We start from the raw sequence: 26,128 nt of genomic DNA on the forward strand, positions 1-26,128 counted from the left end.
AGAAAGAGAATTGTGCTTGCAACCTCCATATGGTTGCAATTGTGGATGGGAAACTCAGTTGAATGGTACAAGAAAGATGCCCCTCCAAGCAATTCACAGGCATCAGAACAAGGATGGTCTAAGTTGCAGTTGAGCAAACCTCAAATACTTCAATGTTTTTGAGGTTGGCATTGATGACTCCTTATCTACTTAGGGGAGTACTTTGTCACTCTTAGACCACTCATGACCAACACGAGCATAGCTCAACTGGTATACTGTTCATATTATCAATCTCGTGGTTTGAGGTTCGATTCCTTCACTTCACACTTTAATTATAATATTTTTTTTAAAAAAAAACATGTCTAACTCTCCTCCAAATGCTCTAAAGTCAATTGTAACTCAATTTCTAAATTGTTTAGAAACCATAATATTTTTATCTTAAAAAAAAAAAGTACTTTGTCACTCTTGATCTATTTTATTGATGCTTTGTTTATTTGTTCGTGTTAGATGTGTGGTAATTTTGTTTATGGTGGTTCTGTTTTTTTCTGTTTTTTTTTTTTTTTTTTTTTTTTTTTTTTTTTTTTTTTTTTTTATCTGCATTCCGATTGCTAAATGATGTCATTGAGACATTTTGTTTTTCTTTTCTGATACAACATGCTACAAAGTGTTTGTGAGTTTCAACTTCCGCATATAAATTATCATTCTTGTTATGTTATCTCTTTCTAGTTAAAAAAAAGGCGAATTTATGTGATGAGATTGAAGGTGCTTTAATCATTAAATGCTCTTCACACAACTTGCACTTTTCTCATACTACCATGTCATTTCTGTTCGGTCGTATGTCCTAAAACTTGTAGTTTGTAAAATTAAATACATTCTATTATCAATAAAGATGTTATTCAACATTTCTTCAGTAGAATTGTTATTGAATTTTTAAATTACATTCATACAGTCTAGATCCAATAAACTAAGATCTATGATTATTACACGAATACTTAACTTTATGTAGGCATAAAGATAGATCAAGTTCGAGTATATAGCCAAAGTAGTCTATAGTATATGAATCAGGTTAGGTGCCTTATTCTGGCAACACTATTGGATGCAACCTATTCTATAGCGGTTACAAGTTGTTGTAAAGGTGCTACAAATGAAGTGATCATGATTCATTCATGTATTGATATGAGGAGTGGGGGTATCCTATGCAATGAGTTTGCATAAGATCGGACCAAGAAATAAGTCACTCTTACTTTATAACGCTGTTTACAATTTAAGACGGACTATTTCACTTAGATGACCTAGGTAACTCGATCTTAGTCCTGAGCTAACTATGAACTCCTATTTATTCGGGATTATCCTTAGATTTGCATAGGTGAGGGGTGAGGGGTGAGGGTTGACTCAATAGCGCCGGTTCAATAAGGCTCTCATTTTAAGGGTAAGATTGGGTAGATAGCTGGGGACATAGGATGTAAGATGGAATTCACACCTACCCGATTTAGGGATATGAGCAAGATTGTTCTTTAAGTAAAACCAATTGCTCATTAGAGGATCAGTGGAACATAAGGAGCAAGACGTAATATCGGGGGTAAAACTGCATATTGACTCAGCCATTATTACAAACAACCTGGGTCGACTTACTGGTTATGGTCAAATCATGTGGACACAAATACATCTACAGTGAGGAGGAATGCAACCATTGAGCTATAATGGTGTGACCTGATGGTTAACAAATACTAATTAATTTGATCTAAAGAGTTTTAGCCGATTAATCTTAAATCGTTGGAACTCATGATCTATAGGTCCATAAGGCTCCTCTACTAGCTTGTAAAACACGAACACCTTGAATTATTAAATTGAGTGAATTTGGAATGATATCGATTTGTATTGTTCAAATTGAAATTAGGGTTTGAATTTGAATAGGTTCACATTCGAATTAGGATCTGTATAATTATATATGATATAATTAACGTTTAATTTATTAAAATTAAACGAAATTGGAGAGTTCATTATATTTAAATATTGATTTAAATATTAAATTACAAGAATAAGATTCATGTATTAAAACTAGATGTGTGATTAATTTAATATTTGATATTAAATTATTTAATTAATTAAAAATCAAATTAATTTTCATTTTAAATTCAATTCAGGAAATTGGATTTTGTAATTTAGATTTGATTAATTGAGAATTAATTAAATCAAAATTTAATTAATTATAGAATTAATTAAAACAAATAAATTAGAAATTGGAAAAATATAGAAAGTAGGTTTTTCCCACATTTTTTTCCAAAGAGGAGGTGTTCCATATGAACACACAAATCCCACTTGAAATCTTCAACTAATTGTTGGTATTCATGGCTGATGGAGTGCTTACATGTTGAAGATTAATAAAACCTCAAAATTGAAGAAGAGGAGATGAGGATTGAACTTAAGAAAAGTTTTTCTGCACTCATCTTCTTCTTTCTCTCAAACCCAGAAAAATAACTTCACAAATTCACTCAAATTCGAGTTCCACCACAAAAATTCAAGGCTAATAGTAGAGAAGATCTCTTTGTGATTCACTAACAATTTGGAATTGAATTGGCGTGAAGAGCAACTTGAATTTGGGAGAATTCATCAAAAATATGTGAAACTTGAAACCCATTTTTTATTTTCTAAAATAGAATGCTTTTGAACTCAAATTAAATGTAATTAGAGTGCTTATTAATTCTGTTTGCTTCCGTTGCATGCTTGTGTGTTCCATCAATTTCATCATTCCTTTTCTTTGCAAAGTACTCAGTTTAAAATCATACTAAGATTAGGATATAAGCTTTTCCTAATCCCAAACAAGCTAGGATCAAATCTTTATCCCATCTTATCTTATCTCATCTTTACGTATTTTTGGCTTATTTCGTCCGACTAAATTTACCCACAACAAAGATCATTTGTGTTATAGTGCTCTCGTATGCAAGAGCTCTTCCTCCTTCACTCCCCCGCACGTGTTTCTTCTTACTCTCTCACCCTTGTGTTCGTGCTCGTATTTGTTACTTTAAACCTTCATTAATCATGCATGAGAGACATTAGACTAAAAAAAACACACACACACGCAAACATCATATGGATAGGGCCTTCAAATCAAATGTGTTTGGTTTGGATTAAAAAACCTAAGAAAAAATGAATTCAACTGCCACGCCACTAAGAAAGGCCGAAGAGGAAAAGCCGTGTGAAAAGCACTTAGACGTTGAAAAATGAGGAACACAAAAGTTTTTTCTTTCATAAAAAGAAAATAATATATATTATCATTATAGGGAATATGGAAGCCAGCTGAGGACAAGAGACACCCTCTCCCACTCTCCCATTTTGACTAAAACCATTTCATTTTCTTTTCTTTTCTTTTTCTCCAACCATTATATGCCCACCTTTTTCACTTTGCTTCACATCAAATACAATACCCACTTTACCACTTTCTCCCTATCTCTAAAACCTTTGAGGATCTCACATTTTCAAGTGAAAGTATTTTGCATTAAAATTTATTATTTGAATAAGATGGACCGACTTCGCAATCTTAAAAAATATATATATAGAGATTACTCTATTATGAGATAGAATTCCATGGTTATCAAATATTGTATCAAAATTTATGAAGAAACCCAAGCAAGTATTTCATCCTAAAAAACGATCTGACCCAACATTGGTGAACTAAAAAAGACATCATCTTGAGGGGTCATGTTAGGATCCAATTGATTTTTAGATAGAACCTTGTATTTATCTAATATGATATTAAAGTCTATGATATGATCATCTTTATAAAATGCATGAGTTATTTCTCCTATTTCTAATTGATTTTGAGATGAAATCTCGTGTTTACCTAATATGCTAAAAAATGGTGAACCTAATGAGGCACTATCTTGCTAGAGGATCCCACATTGGAAGGATGAAGAAACTCCACAATCGTTGTAAGTTAAATTAGGTTACTTTTTCCTCATTGTCAATTGATTTTGAAATGAAACCTTATTCAAAACTAAGGACTATGAAACTTCATTACCTTAGTTTTGAGAGGAAACGTCATGTTTACTTCAACCAATTGTGTTACCGAGGAACACTTGAAATATATTCAACCCTTTCGATCAAATTATCCAAAAATTATGTTAGGAGAATATGTTAAAGTTAAGGACAATTAACCCTCTATAATAATATGATATTGTCTATTTTGAACATAAATCTTCGTAAGTACAGTCTTCTAAAATCATCTAAAAACTTAGAACTCATATCAATAGAGAATTAATTATCTTCACTTATATTTTATCATCATTCCCTTTTCCTATAAAAATATGGAATTTTATTTGCACCAACCAGAAATTTCTTGTGGTGTCATGTTTTTTTTTTTTATATATATATATTTTATAATTAATGGATTTTGTTTCCTGAAATGTTCGTTTAATTTTATAATCTTGTGTGTGTGCATACTGATTTCAAACACAAACAACTCTACTTGATCATAGTTCTCAAAAACAATTTTTTTAATCAAACAATAAAATGGAAAAAATTGTAAGATAAAAAGATAAATTATAGGACAATTTATGTCCTCTAATAGTTTTGTGTTTAATTCCTATGCGGAATTTAAATTTTAAAATGTTATTTTTTAAGTCTTAAATTTTGAATTTGATTGCAATTTAGTTTATAAATTTTAAAATATTACACTTTTAGTCAAATTTTGAATTTAACATCAACTATTAGTCTTTAAATTTCAAAATATTTCAATTTTACTCTTGAGAGGTTTAAATTTCATTCCAATTTGGTCTCTAACTTTCAAGATAGATTTAAACGTGATTTTCACAAAATACTAACTTCTAGCCTTTAGTTTGAATTCTTGTTAATTAAATTAAAATAATTATGTAGTTAAATTCAACCGTTAATTCTTTTTAAAGAAAACTCTTATAAATATAAAAATTTAAAAAATATTTATACTTCATAGCAAAAAATTCCAAAAGTGTTTTGTACTTTTGAAACTTTTTGTTATAAAGTCTAAATATTTTTAGATATTTTTTATATTTAAAAAGGCCCCTAATTTTAATTGTGATAAAAAAAAATAGTAAATTCATCCATTAATTTTAATAGTGATAAAAAAGAATGAAACTTAATTTTAAAAAATAATTATAAATATTAAATTTCACTATTTTCTTTCGTTTGAGAATTTTTTTTATAACGTAAATTCTGGAATTTACAGTTTTGTTTTTGTTTTTTTTTTTTAATTTCAATTATTTTCTATATAGTGAGTTTTTTTTTTTTCAAGATAAGTGTGCTACTAATTAAGTGACGTTAGAATATAGCATTTGAATAAATGATTAAATATTTGTAGAGATTTGGCATGGTGAGTTCAATAATTTATATGAATTGGAATCCAGGTTTGATTGAATTGTTGGTGTTAGGTTATAAAAGCCAACATGCAATGAACACACATGTCAACCAAGTTGTATAATTATCATTATTATTATACTATCATGGCTTGTTTTGAGTGGAGAATGTGATGAAGCCACTCTCTTTAATTTGTTCTTCAATTGAAAACTATACTCTCCAATATGTCTATAAATACACACTCCAAACACAACCCTTCTATTATATATCTTTCAATATGATGCTAATTTCAATGTCAAAATTGATGATTTTAGTCACTATTATGTTGTCTTTGGGAGTAAGCTCAAGATTTACAAGTGTAAATGGGTTGAGTATGGGATATTACTTGATGAGTTGCCCCTTTGTAGATCCCATTGTGAAGAACATTGTCAATAGAGCCCTTCAAAATGATCCCACTTTGGCTGCTTCTCTCATTCGAATGCATTTTCATGACTGTTTCGTCGAGGTAATCACTATCGATCTTTTCCTCTATCGTGTATTTCTTATCAATCAAATATGAGAATATCTATCTCAATATCTTTATTGGTTATCAAGATTTATGGACATATCAACGAATATATATTGCAACATTATGGATGTATTTTTTAGAAGTTTCTACAAAAATATTGTGATTTTTTTTCTAAAACAATTTGTGTATTGTATGAACTAAAACCTTGAACTAATAAGTGTATTACTTGAAATCCTGAACAACGTTCTCAAGTCTACCAATTTACACGTATGATCTTTTAGATCCCGTTAAAAAAATATCGTGTGAGACCATTTAATTCTTTCAATTAAACTCTTAAATTTTCCTAAGTGAATCAATTTAGATTTTTTATATTAAGATTATCTTTAGAAATCATATCAATTTTAACACCTTTGTAGACTTCTTTAGATGTGGGATTAACAAAATGGACTATTGGCATTGATGCATGAATTATGTTCAAATGATAATCTTAACTCAGAGTTAAAAGTGACTCGCTTATGAAAATTTAGAAGTTTAATCGATAAAATTATAATTCTCACGTGATTTTATCCAAACAAAAAGTAACGTATGATATAAATTGATACACTTATGAAATACTAGAAGTTTTAAATTGATATAATTATTAGTTCAAAATTCTCGTGGATGATTAAAGAAAATAAAGACTAATTATTAGTTGGATAAATTTAGGGATGCGATGGATCGATATTGATTGATTCGACGAAAGATAACACAGCAGAAAAAGACTCTCCTGCTAACCTCAGTTTACGAGGCTACGAGGTTATTGATGAGATCAAGGAGCAACTTGAGAGGCAATGTCCCGGTGTTGTTTCTTGTGCAGACATTGTCGCTATGGCTGCTAGAGATGCAGTCTTTTGGGTAATTTTTTCTTTTAACGTTTTCTCCCTCAGTGCTATTTTATCTTCAAAAAGAGAGGGAAAAAAAAATAATTCTCTTTTGGTATATAGTTTTGAGTATAATTTTACTTTAGAAGTCACCAAATTTTTGTATTTAGCTTCTATTGATTTTATTATTTTATTGGATTATTTCTTTTTTTAATACAACAACTATGTGATTGAGAATTGAACCTCTAACTTTTAAGTTCAAAATGTATGTCAACATAGATAGTTAATGAATTAAAAGCTATGAAGCAGATACGACTACACGATACGGATACGATTGAATATGACGATTCGTCAATTTCTAAAAAATTAAGATACGGATACGTCTAAGGATACGTTATTTTTTTATATATTTTTTTAATATAATTATTTATAAAAAAACGAATATACCGATACATTGAAGATACATTTTATTTTTCTTTAAAAAAATCTAGGATATCGAAAAATTTAACTTACAAGTTAATAACAATAGCACAAAATAGAATACAAACACTGAAATATAATAATAAAAAAAAAACATCTAAGATGTTGAAGTACAATAGTTAATAAAATGTAATAGAAAAGTGACTCATATTGCAAAGAAGAAGAAGATTAGAGAGAGAAGTATGAAGATAAATGAAGAACTTATTGTTGAAGATATCCAAATGATTTATATTTTGGTGGACTTTGTGTGGATTCAAATGTGAAGATGGAGATTAGATGATTCTCTAGGGTTTGGTCCGTTATTTATTTTCTTCTTCTTTTTAAATATGTTGCCTAATTTTAGATTGGAAAATATTAGATGAGTTACTTGTCTTTTTTCTTAAAAAAAAGATACACATAGAAATAGATAAGTCAAATCGCGTGTCAAATAAGAAGTATATATACGTTAAATCACGTGTCAGATACGTATCTAGAAAGTATCTAGAAATATCAATATTCGATACGTGTCTGATACTGATTATTTGTCCCATATGAAATATCTGTGCTTTATAGATTAAAACGAAAATAGATAATAAAATGACGATGTGAACAGGCAGGGGGTCCGTTTTACGAGATACCAAAGGGAAGGAAGGACGGAAGCAGATCAAGAATCGAAGACACCGTTAATTTGCCTTCGCCTTTCTTAAATGCATCTCAGCTTATTAGTCATTTCGCTCAACGCGGCTTTACTCCCAACCAAATGGTCGCACTTTCGGGTAAATTTATTCAATGCGAAAACATATATTACTGTGGTTGATATGTTTTCACCCCAGTTTCTATTTAGTTTTTTAGATTTCGTTTAGGAATCCATTTCATATTTCTTGAGTATAATAGTTGAATTTTTAATCAAATTTTAAAAACAAAAATAAATTTTTAAAAGTTACTTTTTTTAGTTTTTAAATTTTGGCATAGTTTTTTTAATTAATTGGTAAAAAGTAGATAACAAATAAAGAAATTTGAGGTGAAAGTAACCTCTATAAACTTAATTTTCAAAAACAAAAAATAAAAAATTAAATGGTAATCAAGCGGGACCTTAACTTTCAAAATGTTACAATTCTTAGCTTGAGTTTTATTTCATTTTGTTGATAGATTTTAAAATTTACATTTTTCATATTGATTTTCACTTGAATACACACTTTTTGTATTTAGTGGTAATGTCTATCCATTAATTTAAAATAATTTAAAAAATTATAATTAATTAAGTTATGTTATTTTACATTGCTACTAAAATTCAATTTAAAAGATGGAAAATTATTTCAAATGGTAAAACTATTGAAAATATTTACAAGATATAGCAAAATTTTAGAACTATCAATGTTAGACGTTGATAGACACTGTCTATCAATGTCTATCAGTGTCTATCAACATCTATCATTGATAGTTCTAAAATTTTGCTATATTTTGTAAATATTTTGATTCATTTTTCTACATTTAAAAATAATTTTTCTACTTCAGGATTATTTTAAATTAGTTAATAGATTTTAATGTCAATGACTAAAAATGAGTATTTAATAAAAAAAATCGAAGGTTAAAACATGAATCTAGAAATCGATGAACCAAATTAAAATAAAACTCAAATAAAGTAAAATTGTAACATCTTGAAATTTAAAGACTAAATTAAAACCAAACCTAGAATATAAGAAGTAAACGGATAGCATTTTAAAACTTATTGACAAGAGGGTATTTTTGTGTTTCCTAAATTAAATTTAAGATGAAATTCCTTGTGGTTTTTGACAAAATATGTGTATAGGGGCGCATACATTGGGAGTGGCAAGATGCATATCGTTCAAAGGGAGACTGGATGGCAACGACCCTCTTCTGAATCCAAACTTCGGAAGAGCACTGTCAAGAACATGCAGCAACGGCGACAACGCCCTCCAAACATTTGACGCCACACCCGACAACTTCGACAACGTTTATTACAACGCGCTGTCGAGAGGCGCCGGGGTTCTGTTTTCCGACCAGACATTATTTGCTAGCCCTCGTACGAGGGGCATTGTCACTGCCTACGCCATGAACCAAGCTCTATTCTTCTTGGACTTTCAACAGGCCATCATCAAAATGGGCTTACTCGATGTTAAGGAGGGTTATAGAGGCCAAGTTCGTAGCAACTGCCGTAGGGTTAATTGATTATTCATGCATATCTAGCTACTGCTTAATAATAAGTCGTAATACTTTACAACACTTACATGCAGAAATATATAAATTATGATCTGGGTGTTATGTGTGAGTGTGTCATAAAGTAATGATCATGTTGTTATAGTATGTATAGTTTTGGTTTTTAGAAAATTCTACAATGTCTTTACCAAGTTTCTTGGATAATTTCTCTTGGTTGAGACTGAAAGGGTTAAAGTTTCACAATAATCATCCCTACCCTTGTTAGGATTATATTTTCCCTTCATTTATTTTCTGTTTTTTATCTATACTTTCTTTATTATTGGAATCTTTCTATTATTGATTATCTTGTATTTGCCTGACATATGGCTTCAATATTTCTTTAAATATCAATACAGTATTGGAAGTCATCTTACCCGACTTTTGAAAGTGGTCCTAGTTTCATGCTTCTGCGGGAGTTGAATGGAAGTTTGCCTCGGCTAGAGCATCACATCGTTCCCTAATTTTTCCTCTGCTCAGCATTAAATGTCATTTATGTAACGACCTGACTTTCTAGAACTGCGTCATTACTACATAAATTTAGATATTAAAACACAACCTTTACTCATTTCAAAATGGAAAGAGCATAATTTCTTAAAAGAATAAACTGTATAAATTCACTTGTTCAGATTGCATATAACAATTTCTTGGAGTTTCCTAAAAATATAAGTTTAAAATAAGAAATTAATTAAAAATCTCAAACATTTTACTATAATAACTAAAACAAGATAAACATGAAAAAAAAACTGTATGTCGAAGTGTCTGACTAATCTCAATGGCACAGTTACAGATTCTTCTTGTCATTTATTGGTTTGTCTTTATCCATACGTGAAAAACATATCATATGAAAGGGTGGGTATAAAAATATTCAACAAGTTACTGCACTACCGGGGCCAAGCTATGCATTTATGTCCAATAAATGAGCTAGAAGAAAGTTCATTACTAGTATGTGAGTGATGCCTCGAAGGCAAGATAATTAAAAGACTTTTGTATACAAATTGGCTAAGAAATGCGAAAATTATAAGATGTCATAAATGCACCCACTAATACCATTGCGATGGTAGAATAGAATGTTTCAGTGTCTGTTTTCCAGGAAATCAGTCACCGCATGCGTTCATGGCTCAAAGATAAAATAAACAACGCATCTACGTCGCATTGCGCCCATCAATCAAAAATGAAGAGATGATCAACGCAATGACGGCGCATGTGAAAATCGATCAAGAGCTCTAGCGATCAACGCAATTGCAACCGCATGCAGTAATAAAAAACAACACCGCATACGGCGATAGATCGAAGATGTAAAGAGCAACGCAATTGCGGAAGATTCTGATGAGTGTACAGCTGTCAGTTGTGCATTTCTAACGCATTGATTGCGTAACAGAAGGAATTTCTCATTCCTTCATTTCAGGAACTACCATAACTATACAGTGGGGACCACAAATACAAAGAGCCAAGCCTTGCCTATAAATAGCTTCTTCAAATTCATTGAAAAACATACATGAATACATAGAGACGTGCATATACTGATTCTGAGAAAGAGGCTGGTCTGAAGCGACTGTCCAGAGTAAATCCGAGAGAACCACGAGACAAGGCTGAGAGGTGAGTCTCCGAGCAGAGAATTATTCTGATCCCCGTAGTTGAAGCTCTGTCTGAAGGTCAATTCTATCAGGAAAGCAAGCCTGAGAGGGAAGCTTTCCTCTCCATCACTTCCACACTCTGGCAAGCATAATCTCCATTCGGGATCTGTGTCAAGACGTTGACACTCTTTCTGTATTTTTTTCTAATCTCTATTTCATCATCTGTATTCATCTTCTCTAATCTTTCATTCACAACATGTATCGAACGCTTAATTTTAGAATTAAATGTTATGATAATTTCCATTGTCATCTCTTTGTCTCTTTCCGTACATTCATAATCCATTTTCTCCATGATGTGTTCTTAATCCCCTGGGTAAATAGCAAGAATTAAGCGAGTGAGTTAATCTGGGTTAAGGAAATAATTAAGTTTAGCTGGAGCATGCTCGACGGCATCTTCACCTGTGAAAGTAGAAGTGAAGATGTTATTCCGCCTATCGAGAGAAGTTTGGAAGAATGCGTTAACTAAAGCAAGAAGTATTTTTAGAGATGGAAACAACCTTACGTTCATCACGTTCATCCCTGTTTCACCATAGAGATATAGGGATGTGGCCGATCACCGAGAGGTGTACGCAAGGGAAAGCGGAACCTTAGTTGCATCTTTAACGTAATTGGCAAACTTGCGATGTTCTTACTACTTACTCTTTCTCTTTCTGCTTCGTTCATAAGACTTGCCATCGCATACATCGATTCTTTGTACAACTTCGCAATCAGTTCTCGACCTTAGTATCATGTATCATGTATCTTGTATCTTGTATCATATTAGTTTAGGATTTTACTTTATCAATGCATTTTTTTTTTATTTCATCGCAATTTATATTCTTATATAAACCACCATTCTTTATTCATTGTTAAAAACTGGTCGCATGTATCATATAAGTATCGCATTAACAAAAAAAATCCCCATGTTCGACCTTGGATCATTCTGAGAAACTTGGGTTGGAATTATACTTGGTTTTAGTGCAAGGAAACTTGTGACATGCACTACTCCATTGCATACTACATGCATATTGCAATCAATGCATATATTTAGATGTAGTATCGCATAAAATTGTCTTTATCGCAAAAGAACTTAAGTGCAATTAGAGCATTCATTCATTCATCAGCGCATCAGATAGACAACATTACATGTCGTATCCTTACAATTTTATGGCGCTGTTGTCGGGGACATGAGCTTGTATAAATCATATTCACATTGTCCATATGTTTTTAGCATTACAAGTTTATGGCGCCATTGCCGGGGATTAGTAACAGTTAGTGTTGAATACTTTTGTGGTATTTTGCAGGACAGATCTCTTTGTACTGTCTATTTAATGCGTAGAGCAGGCTGATGGTTTATGAGTACTGGAATTGATCCATAAATTCTAAACTGACCCAGAGATCAAGTGTATTTTTCGCGCAGGAACACATCATAACCAAATTAAGCGCTGGAATTTCAAGATCTACGGTTGCGGAGAATGCAAGGTTTAAGATAAGGTCGATCGTGCTTCAAATGATCCAAAATGCGGGACAATTCGGATAAAAGGAGAAGACCTGCATGCTCATTTGACCAGCTTCGTAGAAATGTGCAACGCATTTTCCATACCTGGTGTGACTCTGGAAGAAATTAGATTGTATCTCTTCCCGTACACACTGAGGGATGAGGCAAGGAGGTGAACAATGTCCATGATGACATTGTGCAGGCAAGCTTGACCACCTGCAGAGGCGTGGATTGCAGTAATCATGGGAAAATTGTCTTTCAATCCACATCTCTAAAATCTATGTTTAATTGCTTTCTTTATTGCTCTATGCATTACGCTATTTATTGTTTCCATAAACTAGCTTTTATTGCTTTATGAATTTACTTTTCATTTAATTCAATTGCGTTAATTTCCGTGCTTTGTTCAATTTTCCTACTTCGATGCATAAGTTGCGTTGTTTTTAAAATTTGCTGTGAATGACTGATGTAAGAGAAAATGAATACCGCAAATTTCTAGCGACTTGCGTTGATGAAAAAAATGAAGAAAAAAAATAATAATAACAATCAACATTCGGTATGCATTATGATGATGAGTGCATCTTATGCTAACAAGATGCACTTTGCATTCATCTTTCAAAAATGCATTACATTGAGGGGTGTGTTGCACTCGTATGTATTTTTCGCCCGTCCTTAGCGAAAATGCACTATGTTGAGGTAGTGTTGTGCCAGTAGAAATATTGTGCACCCGTCTTCCATAAATGAGTTGAGTTGAGGGGTATGTTGTGCTGATACATACGTTGTTGCCCGTCCTCTGCAAATATGCATTTGCGTTAATAGATGCATTGCGTTAATCTTTAACCTTGCGCCCATCCAAATAAAACACAAAAGATGAAATTCTTTTTGCAAAAAGAGTAGTCCCATCGTTTAGGCTTCCAAGGAAATGATGACTTAGCAGATGAAATGACGTACTTCTTTATAATTCATAAATGTGAGGAGCGCGGTGCAAGCTTTTTGAGTACCTCGAAGCCTGCCACCGTAGAATTTGCGTTGGGCCCATCAAGGCCCAACCTATAAATTTTGTCCTTCTCCATCTTAGAGAGTCTATTTGAATTTTTGCAAACAAAAACCCTAAGCACAACTTTGCATACCCAGACCTTCAAGCTTTCTTCCTAAACCCTAAGAAATTTCCTAACTCGTTTACTCAGTACAACCATGGCTGATCAATCTTCTCATTCATCCTCTTTACCCTCATCACCCTCACCAGCCCAAATTACTACAAGAGAGGCGACATTCCTCACAGCAAGCCGCTGCCTCGCCGTCCAGCCAAAACCCATCCCACGAACCGTCGGAAAACCTCGGCGAAAGCCTTTAGCAGCCATACCACTCCAAATCAGAGAGGGGCAAAGCACGCAGAGTGCCCCACTCCCAACACTGTCATTTGAAAGTGAGAAGAAGAGGAGAGACGACAGAGAAGTGTTTGGGAGCATACTAAGTAATATGGAGAAGGAAGAAGGGCTGCCCGAAGATGAGGTTGTTAATCAGCCATTACCTTCGGAGGAAGAGATGGAGGAAGCTTTGAGAAGAAGCGCTCTGGCATTTTTGGATCCTAAGGAAACTGTTCACAGAGAATCCTATGAAGGACCCACCATAGTTGCTTTGGATGAAATGGTGGCGGAGAAGCAGCCTGAAGCAGCTGAGGAGGAGAAGAAGAAGAAGAAGAAGAAGAAAAATGAGAAGAGGGCAGAATAAGATGAAGAAGCCCAGCCAAGGAAGGAAAAGAAAGAAAAAAAAATCAAATGAGAAGAGGGAACGTAGGCGAGAAGGGAAGCACCTGAAGAAGAAGGAAGAAAAGAGAAAAAGGGCTGAAAGCCCAGAAGTCGACGGAGAATCAACCACGGAAAGGGTGGATGAAGGGGTGTCAACGCAACAAAGAGAATCAGCACAACCTGAAGAGGAATCAACGTAAATAAGAATGGTTGCTACTGACGATAGAGAGGATCCAAAAATCACCCCTCTTATGCGGCGTTGCAAGGAGAATGCGCCGCAAGGGTCAACGATCAACCCACCAATTTTGCAAAGTGCAGTAGAAGAGAAGGAAAGGAGAAGAAGAGAGGAAGAAGAAAAACAAGAGAAGATGTTGAAGGCACAACAAATCATCGCAGAAGGCGATTAAAAATAAAATTACACGATGAAGAAGTGCGCCGCAATAATGCAATTTCGGCAGAAGAAGAGAGAATAAGGCTCGAGGAAGAACAGCACATATTGCTGGCCTCAAAGAAATTTGAAAGAGAAATGAGAGAAGAAGAAGATGAAGAAAAGAAGAAGAAGGAAGAGAAGGAGAAAAGGTGCAGAGCAAATGTTCAATGCATTCAAGAAAAGAAGAGTAAAGAAATTGCGAAGTGGGAAAAAGAAGAACAGCGCAAGGAATGAGAAAAGACAAGAGCAAAGCAAAAGTGGAAAGCAGTGAGCCTGCAGTGGCCAAAGGACGCCCATCAAAGAAGAAAGAGAATGATGACATGATGATGGAAATGGGGTTCTTTCCTGCACCAACGCCATTACTAGACTTAATTACAAGTGTTGTGTTAGAGCATGGATGGGAAACATTCTGCCAATGCCCATCCATTGTAATCCCAACGGTAATGAGAGCTTTCTATTATGGACGACTTCATGGCACCAAAGATGCGGTGATTATGAAAGGAGAGGTAGTGCCTTTCAGCGTAAAGAACATCAATGAGTTATATCCCGGAGGCGCCGGGTAACAAAATCATTAATGATCCCACAGAAGAAAAAATGGAAGATGCACTGAAGATATTAACACAACCAGGCACTCAGTGGTCGGTCTCCTTAAAAGGCATCAAAACCCTTGCATCCAATAAACTGCTTCCAAAAGTGCGGCTTTGGGTGTATTTGGTGAAAAGGCGACTCATCCCAACCTCTCATGAAAAAACAGTTTCGAAGGATAAAGTCATGGCCGAATACTTCATAGCACGCGACATTCCAATAGATGTGGGCCAGTTGATCGCAAAACAGATTCGAGATTTTGTGGGGCGTGTAAGAGGCCAGTATTTCTTTCCTTGGACAGTTTCAAGCTTATGCTTCTCATTGGGTGTAGATATTGAGGAAGAACCAATGCGAGAAGTCCATGGCCTCATCAACATCAAGATTTTGAGAATGCTTCTCAAAGATTCCCCTTATTGCCTCGAGCTTCCACTGAAAAGGCCCATTATCGATTTAAATGCGCTGCAGCAGCCAAAGCCCAAGAAACAGTGCAAGGTTGACAAAGGCAAGGAAAAAGTCCAAGATCCATCACCGTAAGATCAAGAACCCTTGGACCCTTTACCTTTGATCATTCGCCCTCCAAGCCCTCCTACAGAACCCCTTTCCCCATTCCCTGAACATTTTACTAATCTTCTTCTTGCCCTCGGTTCACCCAACGCATTTCCAACAGCACCCTCTTCCCCTTCATCTTCATCGCATTTTTCTCTTCCACCATTGCATGTTAACGACCCACATGATTTGTGTGAAGGAACTTCTGCCCAACCCCAAAACATTGATGGTGAAACATCGCAGGCGCAACCCACCATCGCATCCCTAACTGCTGACCTTGCAGAAATGCATTCTCTTCTCTCTCATCAACATGACTTTTTCTGCCAGCAAATAACGGAGTTACACGAGCGACAAGTAAAGTTGTAATGCAGTGTTGCGATGACAAGACAGGTGCTGATCAACATTCAATGCAATATCTACACGATCTACCTGAACCAAAGACAAGTGGTAGAGCGCAACCATGAGTACCTCAACTTTTTGGCAGCCTATCTATATGATCCCATGATGCCTTTGCATTTACAGCAACATCTGCACTTTGAAGAAGCTCCCAGTGTTCCTCCACAAAATCCACCTCCTGAGCCTTCTGAACCCCCTCCTCAATAATTCTACAAATTTTTTGTTGCGGTCATTTTTTCATTTTATTCATTTCATTATTTCTATGTATAGAAGCTATTACTTGATTCTTTGTACATGATCAAATTTTGTATTGCGATATTTGTAATTCTTTGTATACTTGGTTAATTTTTAATACAACTGAGTAAAAATTCCTTCCGTATGCATTAGCCTCTTATTTATCATCCTTTGTAAATTATTGCGATGTTCTTTATCTTTTATTTTGCGTTATTCATTGTGCTGCCCTGATGAGTCATATGCATACCCTTAGCAACATTTCCCACACTTTTGTATTTTCTGACTAACACTTAGATAATTGTAGCAATAGACTGCTTTACCTTTTATCCTTTAAGACTCTGCTCAAACCTTTTTTTCAAACTTTTGACTAAGTGTTTGTCTATTCTGTCCAAAACAACGCAATGAGGACCTTGCGCATCTCTAAATTTGGGGGTGGGGAAGGTCTGAGCAGATGCGATCAAGTGGATGCGGTTATTATTAGAAAAATGCGTTCATTATCAAAAAAGAAAAAAAAGATTTTTTTTTCATACAAACTCCAATGTCAGCGCAAGGGAAATCCAAAAACAATCCAAACCTAATAAGAGCTAAGTCATGAAAGAAACCTGCTCGTAGCTGGATGTTCGCATGACCCTCGTGGGAGCAAGCCAAAACGAAGGTGGGTTTCCAAGAACGACATAATATGAAAAGAAAAAAAATAAAAATGAGAAAAAAAAATAAGAATATAAGAGACAACTCCTCTGACTAGCAAAAGTTAAACTTAGTTGAAAATCAAGAGTTGAAGTTGAGATTGGCACACAACCATAGTTGGATGTTCGCATGACACCCGTAGGAAAAAGCCAAAACAAAGGGTGTAACCATGATCAACAGTGTCTAATAAATAATGCAAACTAGACCACCACATAAAGTCGTACCTAGTTGTTTTTGCAAGAAGAGGTAAACATTCTTTTCAAAACAAGAAGGGAATTTTTTAGTAGAGATTTGTTGTATAAAAGAATAAAGTAGAACATGTTGATGAATTATTAAAGATAGAAGGAAATTGCGTTGTTAAGTAATGTTGCCTAGGTGGAGCATTCAGAGCAACCAATCGACGCAAAATTTAGGATAAGAACTGAATATTGCCTTAGTGGAAGATATGCTTGAGGACAAGCATATATCTAAATTTGAGGGTGTAATAACTTGTAGAAATACAAGTTATTTATGTTGTTTTATTTAGATATTGCAGCTAAAAGAAAGAAAAGTGCGCTGATTGTATACAAATTGGCTAAGAAATGCGAAAATTATAAAATGTCATAAATACACCCACTAAGACCATTGCGATGGTAGAATAGAATGTTTCAGTGTCTGTTTTCTAGGAAATCAGTCACCGCATGCGTTCATGGCTCAAAGATAAAATAAACAACGCATCTACGTCGCATTGCGCCCATCAATCAAAAATGAAGAGATGATCAACGCAATGACGGCGCATGCGACAATCGATAGCGATCAACGCAATTGTAACCGCATGCGGTAATAAAAAACAAAGCCGCATGCGGCGATAGATCTACAGCTGTTGGTTGTGCATAAGGAATTTCTCATTCTGCCATTTCAGGAACTACCATAATTATACAGTGGGGACCACAAATACAAAGAGCCAAGCCTTGCCTATAAATAGCTTATTCAAATTCATTGAAAAACATACATGAATACATAGAGACGTGCATATACTGATTCTGAGAGAGAGACTGGTCTGAAGCGACTGTCTAGAGTAAATTCGGGAGAACCACGAGACAAGGCCGAGAGGTGAGTCTCCGAGCAGAGAATTATTCCGATCCCGGTAGTTGAATCTCCGTGCGAAGGTCAATTCTACCGGGAAAGTAAGCCTGAGAGGGAAGCTTTCCTCTCCACCACTTTCACACTTTGGCAAGCATAATCTTCGTTCGGGATCTGTGTCAAGACGTTGACACTCTTTCTATATTTGTTTCTAATCTCTATTTCATCATCTGTATTCATCTTCTCTAATCTTTCATTCACAAATGTATCAAACGCTTAATTTTAGAATTAAATGTTATGATAATTTCCATTGTCATCTCTCTATCTCTTTCTGTACATCCATAATCTATTTTCTCCATGATGTGTTCTTAATCCCCTGGGTAACTAGCAAGAATTAAGTGGAGTTAATCTGGGCTAAGAAAATAATTAAGTTTAGCTAGAGCATGCTCGACGACATCTTCACCTGTGAGAGTAGAAGTGAAGATGTTATTCCGCCTATCGAGAGAAGGTTGGAAGAATGCGTTAACTAAAGTAAGAAGTATTTCCAGAGATGAAAACAACCTTTCATTCATCACGTTCATCCCTGTTTCACCATAAAGATATAGAGATGCGGCCGATCACCAAGAGGTGTACGCCAAGGGAAAGCAGAACTTTAGTTTCATCTTTAACGCAATTGACAAACTTGCGATGGTTTTACTACTTACTCTTTCTCTTTCTGTTTCGTTCATAAGACTTGCCATCGCATACATCGATTCTTTGTACAACTTCACAATCAGTTTTTGACCTCAGTATCATGTATCATGTATCTTTTATCTTGTATCATATTAGTTTAGGATTTTACTTTATCAATGCATTTTTTTTATTTCATCGCAGTTTATATTCTTGTATAAACCACCATTTTTATTCACTGTTAAAAACCCGTCACATGTATCACATAAGTATCGCATTAACGAAAACAATCCCCGTGTTCGACCTCGGATCATTCTGATAAACTTGCGTTAGAATTATACTTGGTTTCAGTGCAAGGAAACTCTTGACACGCACTACTCCATCTCATACTACGAGCATATCATTAACAACGCATATATTTAGACATAGTATCGCAAGTACTTGAGCGTATATAGCACTTCATATTCATATTTATCCACATGCTTAAAGATAAAGATATAAAAACAACGTTACAAGTTTATGGTGTCATTGCCAAGGACATGAACTTGTATAAATCATATTCACATTGTCCATATGTTTTTATCGTTACACACATTTTGCCCAATTTCTATACGAATGGTCAAAATATATGGCGGACGATGAGTCCTCTCATATGTTTTCACATTGGTGAGTGGCATCTTCCTGAAAAGGTGATGAGACAATTTGGTTTTCAGCAGGATGTCCCATCGCCTTGTAATACTGAACCCCTACTACATGATATTGACTTAAGGACTAGAGATTGGTCCAGAAAAGTTGTACATTTGGTAGTGCGATGATACTATTGTGCAAGGTTTATTGCAGTGGGGGTTTCTATTGAACAGTTTGACAGGTATGTCACTCAAGACTACATTCATTAATATAATAATATCATAAGGCGCTACGTCACTCGTCCGGGAGCAGCTGTGGGTCATCTGGTAAATGAATGAATATTATCTAATTATTTTTAATTTAAATTTATTTTAAATATTATCTAATAATTTTATAATTCAGAGAGATCGAACAACAGTAGACTCTGTGATGTTGTGAATAATCCGAACCAGGTTCTTGCTATATGTAGTGACAACCAAAGCTATATGGAAGAGATACAGATACATTATATGTACGATATACCTATTATTCCTCCACCAGTGCCTAGATGTAGAGGACCTGTTCGGGAAGAGGATGAGTTTGATGAGGTTGCCCACAATATGGAAGAGTTGCCCCGTATGATGCAGACGCAGAGTCAAACTGATTATGTTAGTCCGATGATGATGATGTCAGCATTTGGTTAAGGACATTATGACTGAGCATAATTAATATTTATATTATGAAGTGCCTGCAGAGGTACTAGAGCAACATCAAGAAGAAGTAGAGCAACCTCAAGTTCGAAGTCGACGACGACAACCAGCTCGCAATCGACGACGTCCGCTTTGTGGGACACATTGGTTTTTGTAATTATTTTTATATAAATGAGATATTTTAATTTACACTTTTTTATTTTTATGAGATATTATTTTTTTTTTTTAAATTTGTTCTTTTTAGAGTTAAGTTAAATAAAATATTAAAATAATAAAATATTAATTTTTTTTAAAAAACTATTTTTATAAAATGAAAAAAAAACACAGAAAGTCGAATCTTCAAAATTCGACCAAATTTTGAAGAGTCGACACATTAAAAAAAAATCATATTTTTATAAATAGTTTCAAAACAATAATATTTTTATAAATTGTTTTTAAAACAATAATATTATTTTAATTTTCCCTCAACAAATGTCCAAATATAAAATATTAAATTATATGATAATTATTTTAAATGTGGATAGATATATCCTTCTTAACAATCACAAAATTACACAACATTCAATGTTCTAAAAAACTGATTGTGATTTAGCCATTCAAGCACACTTTCCCAAAATAATGCCACTCATTTTTTTTTTTTTTTTTTTTAACAAATACCTTGTACTTGAAAGCAATTAAATTCTCTTCCACCCTAAATTCTAGACCCCTTGTTCTTCCACTAAAATACAAGTTAAAATCTTCCTAAGATTTCTTCATACAAAGGTAGTTATAATATGCAAATACCTTATACTTGATAACTAAACCGAAGAGATCAAATGGCTGGGAGTAGGAGGATCCACCGGCGGTGAATGACAGGGAGGGGATTTCGATGAACTCCGGCACAATTGCTCGGAAATTGGTGGTGTCTGTTGTGAGAACAATGGTGGGGGCTCGCCGTAAAGCTCTAATTCTCTTCTTTATAGTGACTTTAGGATGTAAAGTTGCAAAGGATGATTGGTTTGAACGAATTTGGATTTGGTTTTGGAAAGAACCGTTGGGGGAAGCGGGTGAGTTTTAGGAGTTGGTGGGTTCAGATCCTAGGATGTCGAGATTATTGAAATTGTGGGGGTTGTAAATTGTCATTGGAAGGAAAATCGTAGGCGAAGACGGTGAATGGAGGAGGTAATTTTGGTAATAAAAGGGAAATGGTTGTTGTTGATGAGAGATTGATGGAAAACCAGGGGCTGAAGAAGAAGAAAGAGCAAAAGTGGAAAATAGGAGATGATTCACTCGCATATATGGTAGTAGTTGGAGGGAGAAGAAGAAAGAAAGACAACAAACAATTAAACACTCATTTAAACATTTAGCGGCTATTTAGGGCGTAGAGTTGAGATAGGATGTCTAGAGTTCATATGTCTGTGAAGTTCATATATCTTTGGAGTTCATATGTCTGTATTTAAGGTATAGAGTTATTTTCATCAGACATTGTAATTGGAGTTGATCATCGAAGTTTGGTGTTGGAGCCAATTGGTCGTCGGAGTTGATAGCACGAAGGTGGTCGTCGGAGTTGTTTCATCGGAGGTGGTTGTCGGAGGCAGAACTGGTTGTTGGTGTTGGTCGCACGAAGGTTGTCGAGCTTGGAGTTGGTCGCTGGAGCTGTCATTGGAGGTGGTTATTGGAATCCGAATTTCGTCGCCAGAATTGTCATTGGAGGTAGTTGTCGGAGCCTGAAGTTTGTCGCCGGAGTTGTCATCGGAGGTGGTTGTCAGAGCTCAAAGTTAGTTCTCGGAGTGCCACAGTAGTCAATGGGTGGAGCCATTGAAAACATGGGAAGAAGAGAGAGTTAGGTGAGTTGTAAAATATAACAACTCAACTCCACCAACATTTAAAGTTGGTGGACCAAACAATGAGGTTGTATATCATACCAACTCAACTCAACTCATATTTGAAATTTCACCTCCTCATTTTAGACATATTCTAAAATTTCTCAAATTTTAAAAGGGGTAAATGTAATGTTTATTATTTTTAAGGCTAACTAATATTTAAGTATATAACAACATTTTTAAAGAACTGCAAATATAGTAAAAATATATTAGTTATAGATTATCATTGATAGACGTCATATCTTCAATTTTTTTTACATTGTAATATATATACCAATACCTTAGATCAAAATTGCTATATTTATAATTCCTCCAAATGAAATAACATAATATTAAATAGGGGTAACCAGAGGAAGAGGCACCCAAAAGAATGTCTGAATCTAGGTAGTTCTACTTGAAAAATAGCAAAGTGAGAAAAAGTTTGAGAAGAAGTCTAATCGTAATTTTCAACATAATATTGATTAAATATATAGGACGAAAATACCCTTGCAACAACCGTATCATTTAAACCCAACACAAAATTTATCTAACCCAAAGAAGATTCTAAAGGACGAGAGAGAATTGGCCGCTAACAGCAAATATTGGAACTTGTTAACTGCATTTTATTGCTTAAAGAAATTTTAAAGTTAAGTATGATAACACAAGCCTAAAAATATGACCAGAGTTTCATGAAGTAAAAATATGATAGTAACAAAATTTGACAGTAGATTTCGTACTCGATAAGCATCTATCATCGTCATATCTCATCGTAGATTTAGTATAATAGTTTGGGATGAGATGTGATAGTAGTGCATTGTAAATTGTTGAACTTTTTCATCAGTGAAGTTTCTTTTCACAAAGTAAATTGTCCTCAAACGTAGGTTACTTTTCATCGTAATGAATTAAATTTATGTGTTCCTTTCGTTATTTTTATTGTTTTTAGCATTACTCAGTTTGTTACTCATTTTGTTATTCATTATGCTATAGTTGATATACCAAATTAAGAAATAGAAACAAAGTATGTCATATAATCATTATATTTGTTATTTATCCATAATTATTTATATGTCCATTTATTATTAGATTTATTGTTATCATCAATATTACATTTATTATTATCATCAATAACTATCTATAAAATAGTAGTATATAAGTATAAGCACTAATATCACCTAGTTTTGCTACCAATTAAATTATTGTTTATGTGCTTAGTAGAGGTTATATACCTTATCAGCAGGGAGACAAATGGTATATTGATGACGTCTGACTTCCATTCTCAATCGTTTAAGATAGGTAACATGCTTATTTGTTATAGATTCTATTATAAATATATCATATCAAGATCGGGATTAAAAAGGTATATCAAAATGATATATTTGAACTTTTTATGTTTATAAATAATGTTATTTCAATAATTATCGATAAAAATAGAGTTAGACAGAAAGAATTGACAAAAATAAGATGATGTAATCGTGGACTCGATACACGATTATTAAGTATCAAAATTATATATTTGATCTTTTTTATTTTTATAAATAATGTTATTTCAATAATTATTAATAAAATAAGGTTAGGTTGAAAGAATTGACAAAATAAGGTAATGTAATCGTGGACTCGGTACACGATTACTGAACAAGCAGCTAAATCGTGGACGGGGTCTATGATTTTCTTAGTATCTACGACCCAGATTGACACATGTATGATATGCAGTGTTGATTAGGTAATCGTGGACCCGGTCCATGACTCGCTAACTCGTGTTGGACCCGGTCCACGAGTTAGTGGTCCAAAATCCCTACCCCATGATTTCTCCCTCACTTTATTCCCCATCTCCAATCTTCTGCCTTCCTTTGTGTCTCTTTCTCTCCTAGCCCACTGTCCGCCCACGTCCACCGTCCACCATTCATTGTGCTCCGTCGTGTGCCATGCATCATTCTTCCTGCCGCCGTCGGCCATAGATAACATTTTCTTTTCCAATATATGAGATTGTGCCTTGACTATCCATAGATGTAGTATTTTATTTACATTTATGAATGAAAAACTAGAGTTTTGAACTATTTTGGTCGAAAATTTGGAATATCTAATGTGTGAAGTGTTTTTTTTTTTTTGGTCTATGATTTGATTTTTTTTTTAGTTTAATATTGTAAGTTAGACTGAAGATTTCGACTGATATGAGGGGTCCAAAAAGTGTCTACAATTTTTAATTTATTATTGTTTTGTCTATGATTTGAATTATGTTGGATTGGGTTGTAATTGATTTTTTTTTTTTTTTTTTTTTAAGGAAAGATTTGGATTTTTCTTGTATTTGAGTTTGAACTTGGGTTGTAGGTTTATTATTTTGGTTTTAATAATAATAATAAAAAAGCTTTTTGGATTGGTCATAAAATAGAGTTTGGATCATCTTTTGGACGGATGAATATGTCGATGCATCCTAAAGATTTAGTCATTCTTAAACTTGAAAATGCTACGGACAGTTATATTGCTGTAGAACTTGATTGAATTTGCTATGTAATGAACTTTTTTTTTTATGTAATTAAAATTGTTATGTAATGTTTTTTGTTATGTAATTGAATTTGTTATGTACTGGACTTTGTTATGGAATTGACTATATTAATATGTGTTTATACTCTTTCAATGTTTGTACATCATGGATCTTGGTCCTACTAATCATGTGCAATTATATCAACAAAATACTAATAGTTCACAATCGATATGGGATAGTTTTTCGATTATAGTTTTGGGCTGTCAGAGAAGGGAGAAATCTGCACAATGTACAACAGACTGCTTGATCCCGTTTGATCCACATATTATACCTTAGTATAACAGGCTGTTATCAACAGGGATATGTATTATTCCGTTTGATCCACGTTTTATGCCTTAGTATAATGGGTTGGTTTTCTTGGTGTTGCACAGATTGAATTTATACAACTGGATTGACACCTCATTACTGCTTTAGTAGAGTGTTGGAGACTAGAAACCCAAATATTTCATATACCTTGTGGGGAATACACGATTACATTGTAGGATGTTGTAATTCAGTTTGGATAATAAGTACATGGAGAACCTATGACATGTTCGTTGCAAGATGATTGTAAAATTGTTTGTGAAAATCTTTTGGGTGTTCGACCAGATAATTTGAAAGGCTCAAGATTGAGTATCCCGAGCTTAGCGTCCCAATTTCCAAAGTTGTCTCCCAAGCCAACGACATCAACATACAGAGGTATGTACGAGCATACATTATGCAGCTCATTGGAAGATTTTTGTTTGCTGACAAGTCGAACACTCTTGTACATCTTATGTTTCTTCTACTAGTGGCTGATTTCGAGCATGTTGGTATGTACTCCTGGGGTGGTGCCTATCTTGCATGGCTTTATAGAGAATTATGTCGAACTACTAATGCACAAGCCTTGAAAATAGTGGGGTCATTGATACTACTATAAGTATGAGCTTATATGAAAGATTTAAGAGCATCACAAGTCTAGTTATAAACCCTAGATCATCATCCACTCAGTGTCGGGTATTATTTTATTTATATATTTATTTTGTTATCATTTTATATAATAAAATAAATTAATTGTATTATTTTAATTTTAGATGGAGTGGTGTATTAGCTACCTTTAAACTGTCAGCAAATATGTTGATAGTATAAACCACAAATATTTGATCGACCAATGCACAATCAGGTAATAAATAAATATTACATACTTTTTTGGGTGTCTAATTATTCGTCTTTTATTTTTCAGATTAATTGGACGCCATGCATGTAAGATATTGGTCATTATTGCGTTATGGTTAAGACATTTGGTTGACCGTTAGCCCTTTTATATGCTTCCATATAGTAGAGTGACATCAACTAGATCGTGTGTTGAGACAGTTTAGTCTATGACAAACGGTATTGTTGTTGTGCTATACACTCTAGGCACTACACTATATTGATTTGAGAGGTAAGCACGAATAAGAATGGCGCCCAACTCATGCAGAATGTATATCTTACTGGCATACGCACCATGGTCGTTGTGTACAAGGAGAAATAACAAATGGACTATCTATATCATGACTATTTTTTCTGATACGATTCAATCACGAGATGATTTATCATATTTGACCAAGCTTACTATTACTGCATGGTAAGAGTTTTACTATTTTTTTTTCTCAAAT

The 26,128-nt window shown here is 34.0% G+C and overlaps 1 protein-coding gene across 1 annotated transcript; it reads left to right on the forward strand.

The window, feature by feature from the left end:
* The first annotated feature begins 5,365 nt into the window (after positions 1–5,365).
* LOC120072928 (peroxidase 47-like) lies at positions 5,366–9,655 on the forward strand. The gene is made up of 4 exons (XM_039025465.2): positions 5,366–5,812; positions 6,521–6,709; positions 7,748–7,910; positions 8,945–9,655. Exons 1-4 carry the CDS (start codon positions 5,480–5,482, stop codon positions 9,322–9,324), a joined length of 1,065 nt encoding a protein of 354 aa, XP_038881393.2. The 5' UTR covers positions 5,366–5,479; the 3' UTR covers positions 9,325–9,655.
* The last annotated feature ends 16,473 nt before the right edge of the window (positions 9,656–26,128 follow it).

This window comes from Benincasa hispida, chromosome 3, assembly GCF_027475165.1.
Source record: "Benincasa hispida cultivar pf3 chromosome 3, pf3_genome.v1.1, whole genome shotgun sequence".
In the NCBI taxonomy this organism is placed as follows: domain Eukaryota; kingdom Viridiplantae; phylum Streptophyta; class Magnoliopsida; order Cucurbitales; family Cucurbitaceae; genus Benincasa; species Benincasa hispida.

Coding starts and splice junctions, on each gene's coding strand:
- LOC120072928 (XM_039025465.2), top strand. CDS start 5,480: ATGAAGCCACTCTCTTTAATTTGTTCTTCAATTGAAAACTATACTCTC. Junction 6,710..7,747: donor CTAGAGATGCAGTCTTTTGG/GTAATTTTTTCT, acceptor CGATGTGAACAG/GCAGGGGGTCCGTTTTACGA. Junction 7,911..8,944: donor CCAAATGGTCGCACTTTCGG/GTAAATTTATTC, acceptor ATATGTGTATAG/GGGCGCATACATTGGGAGTG.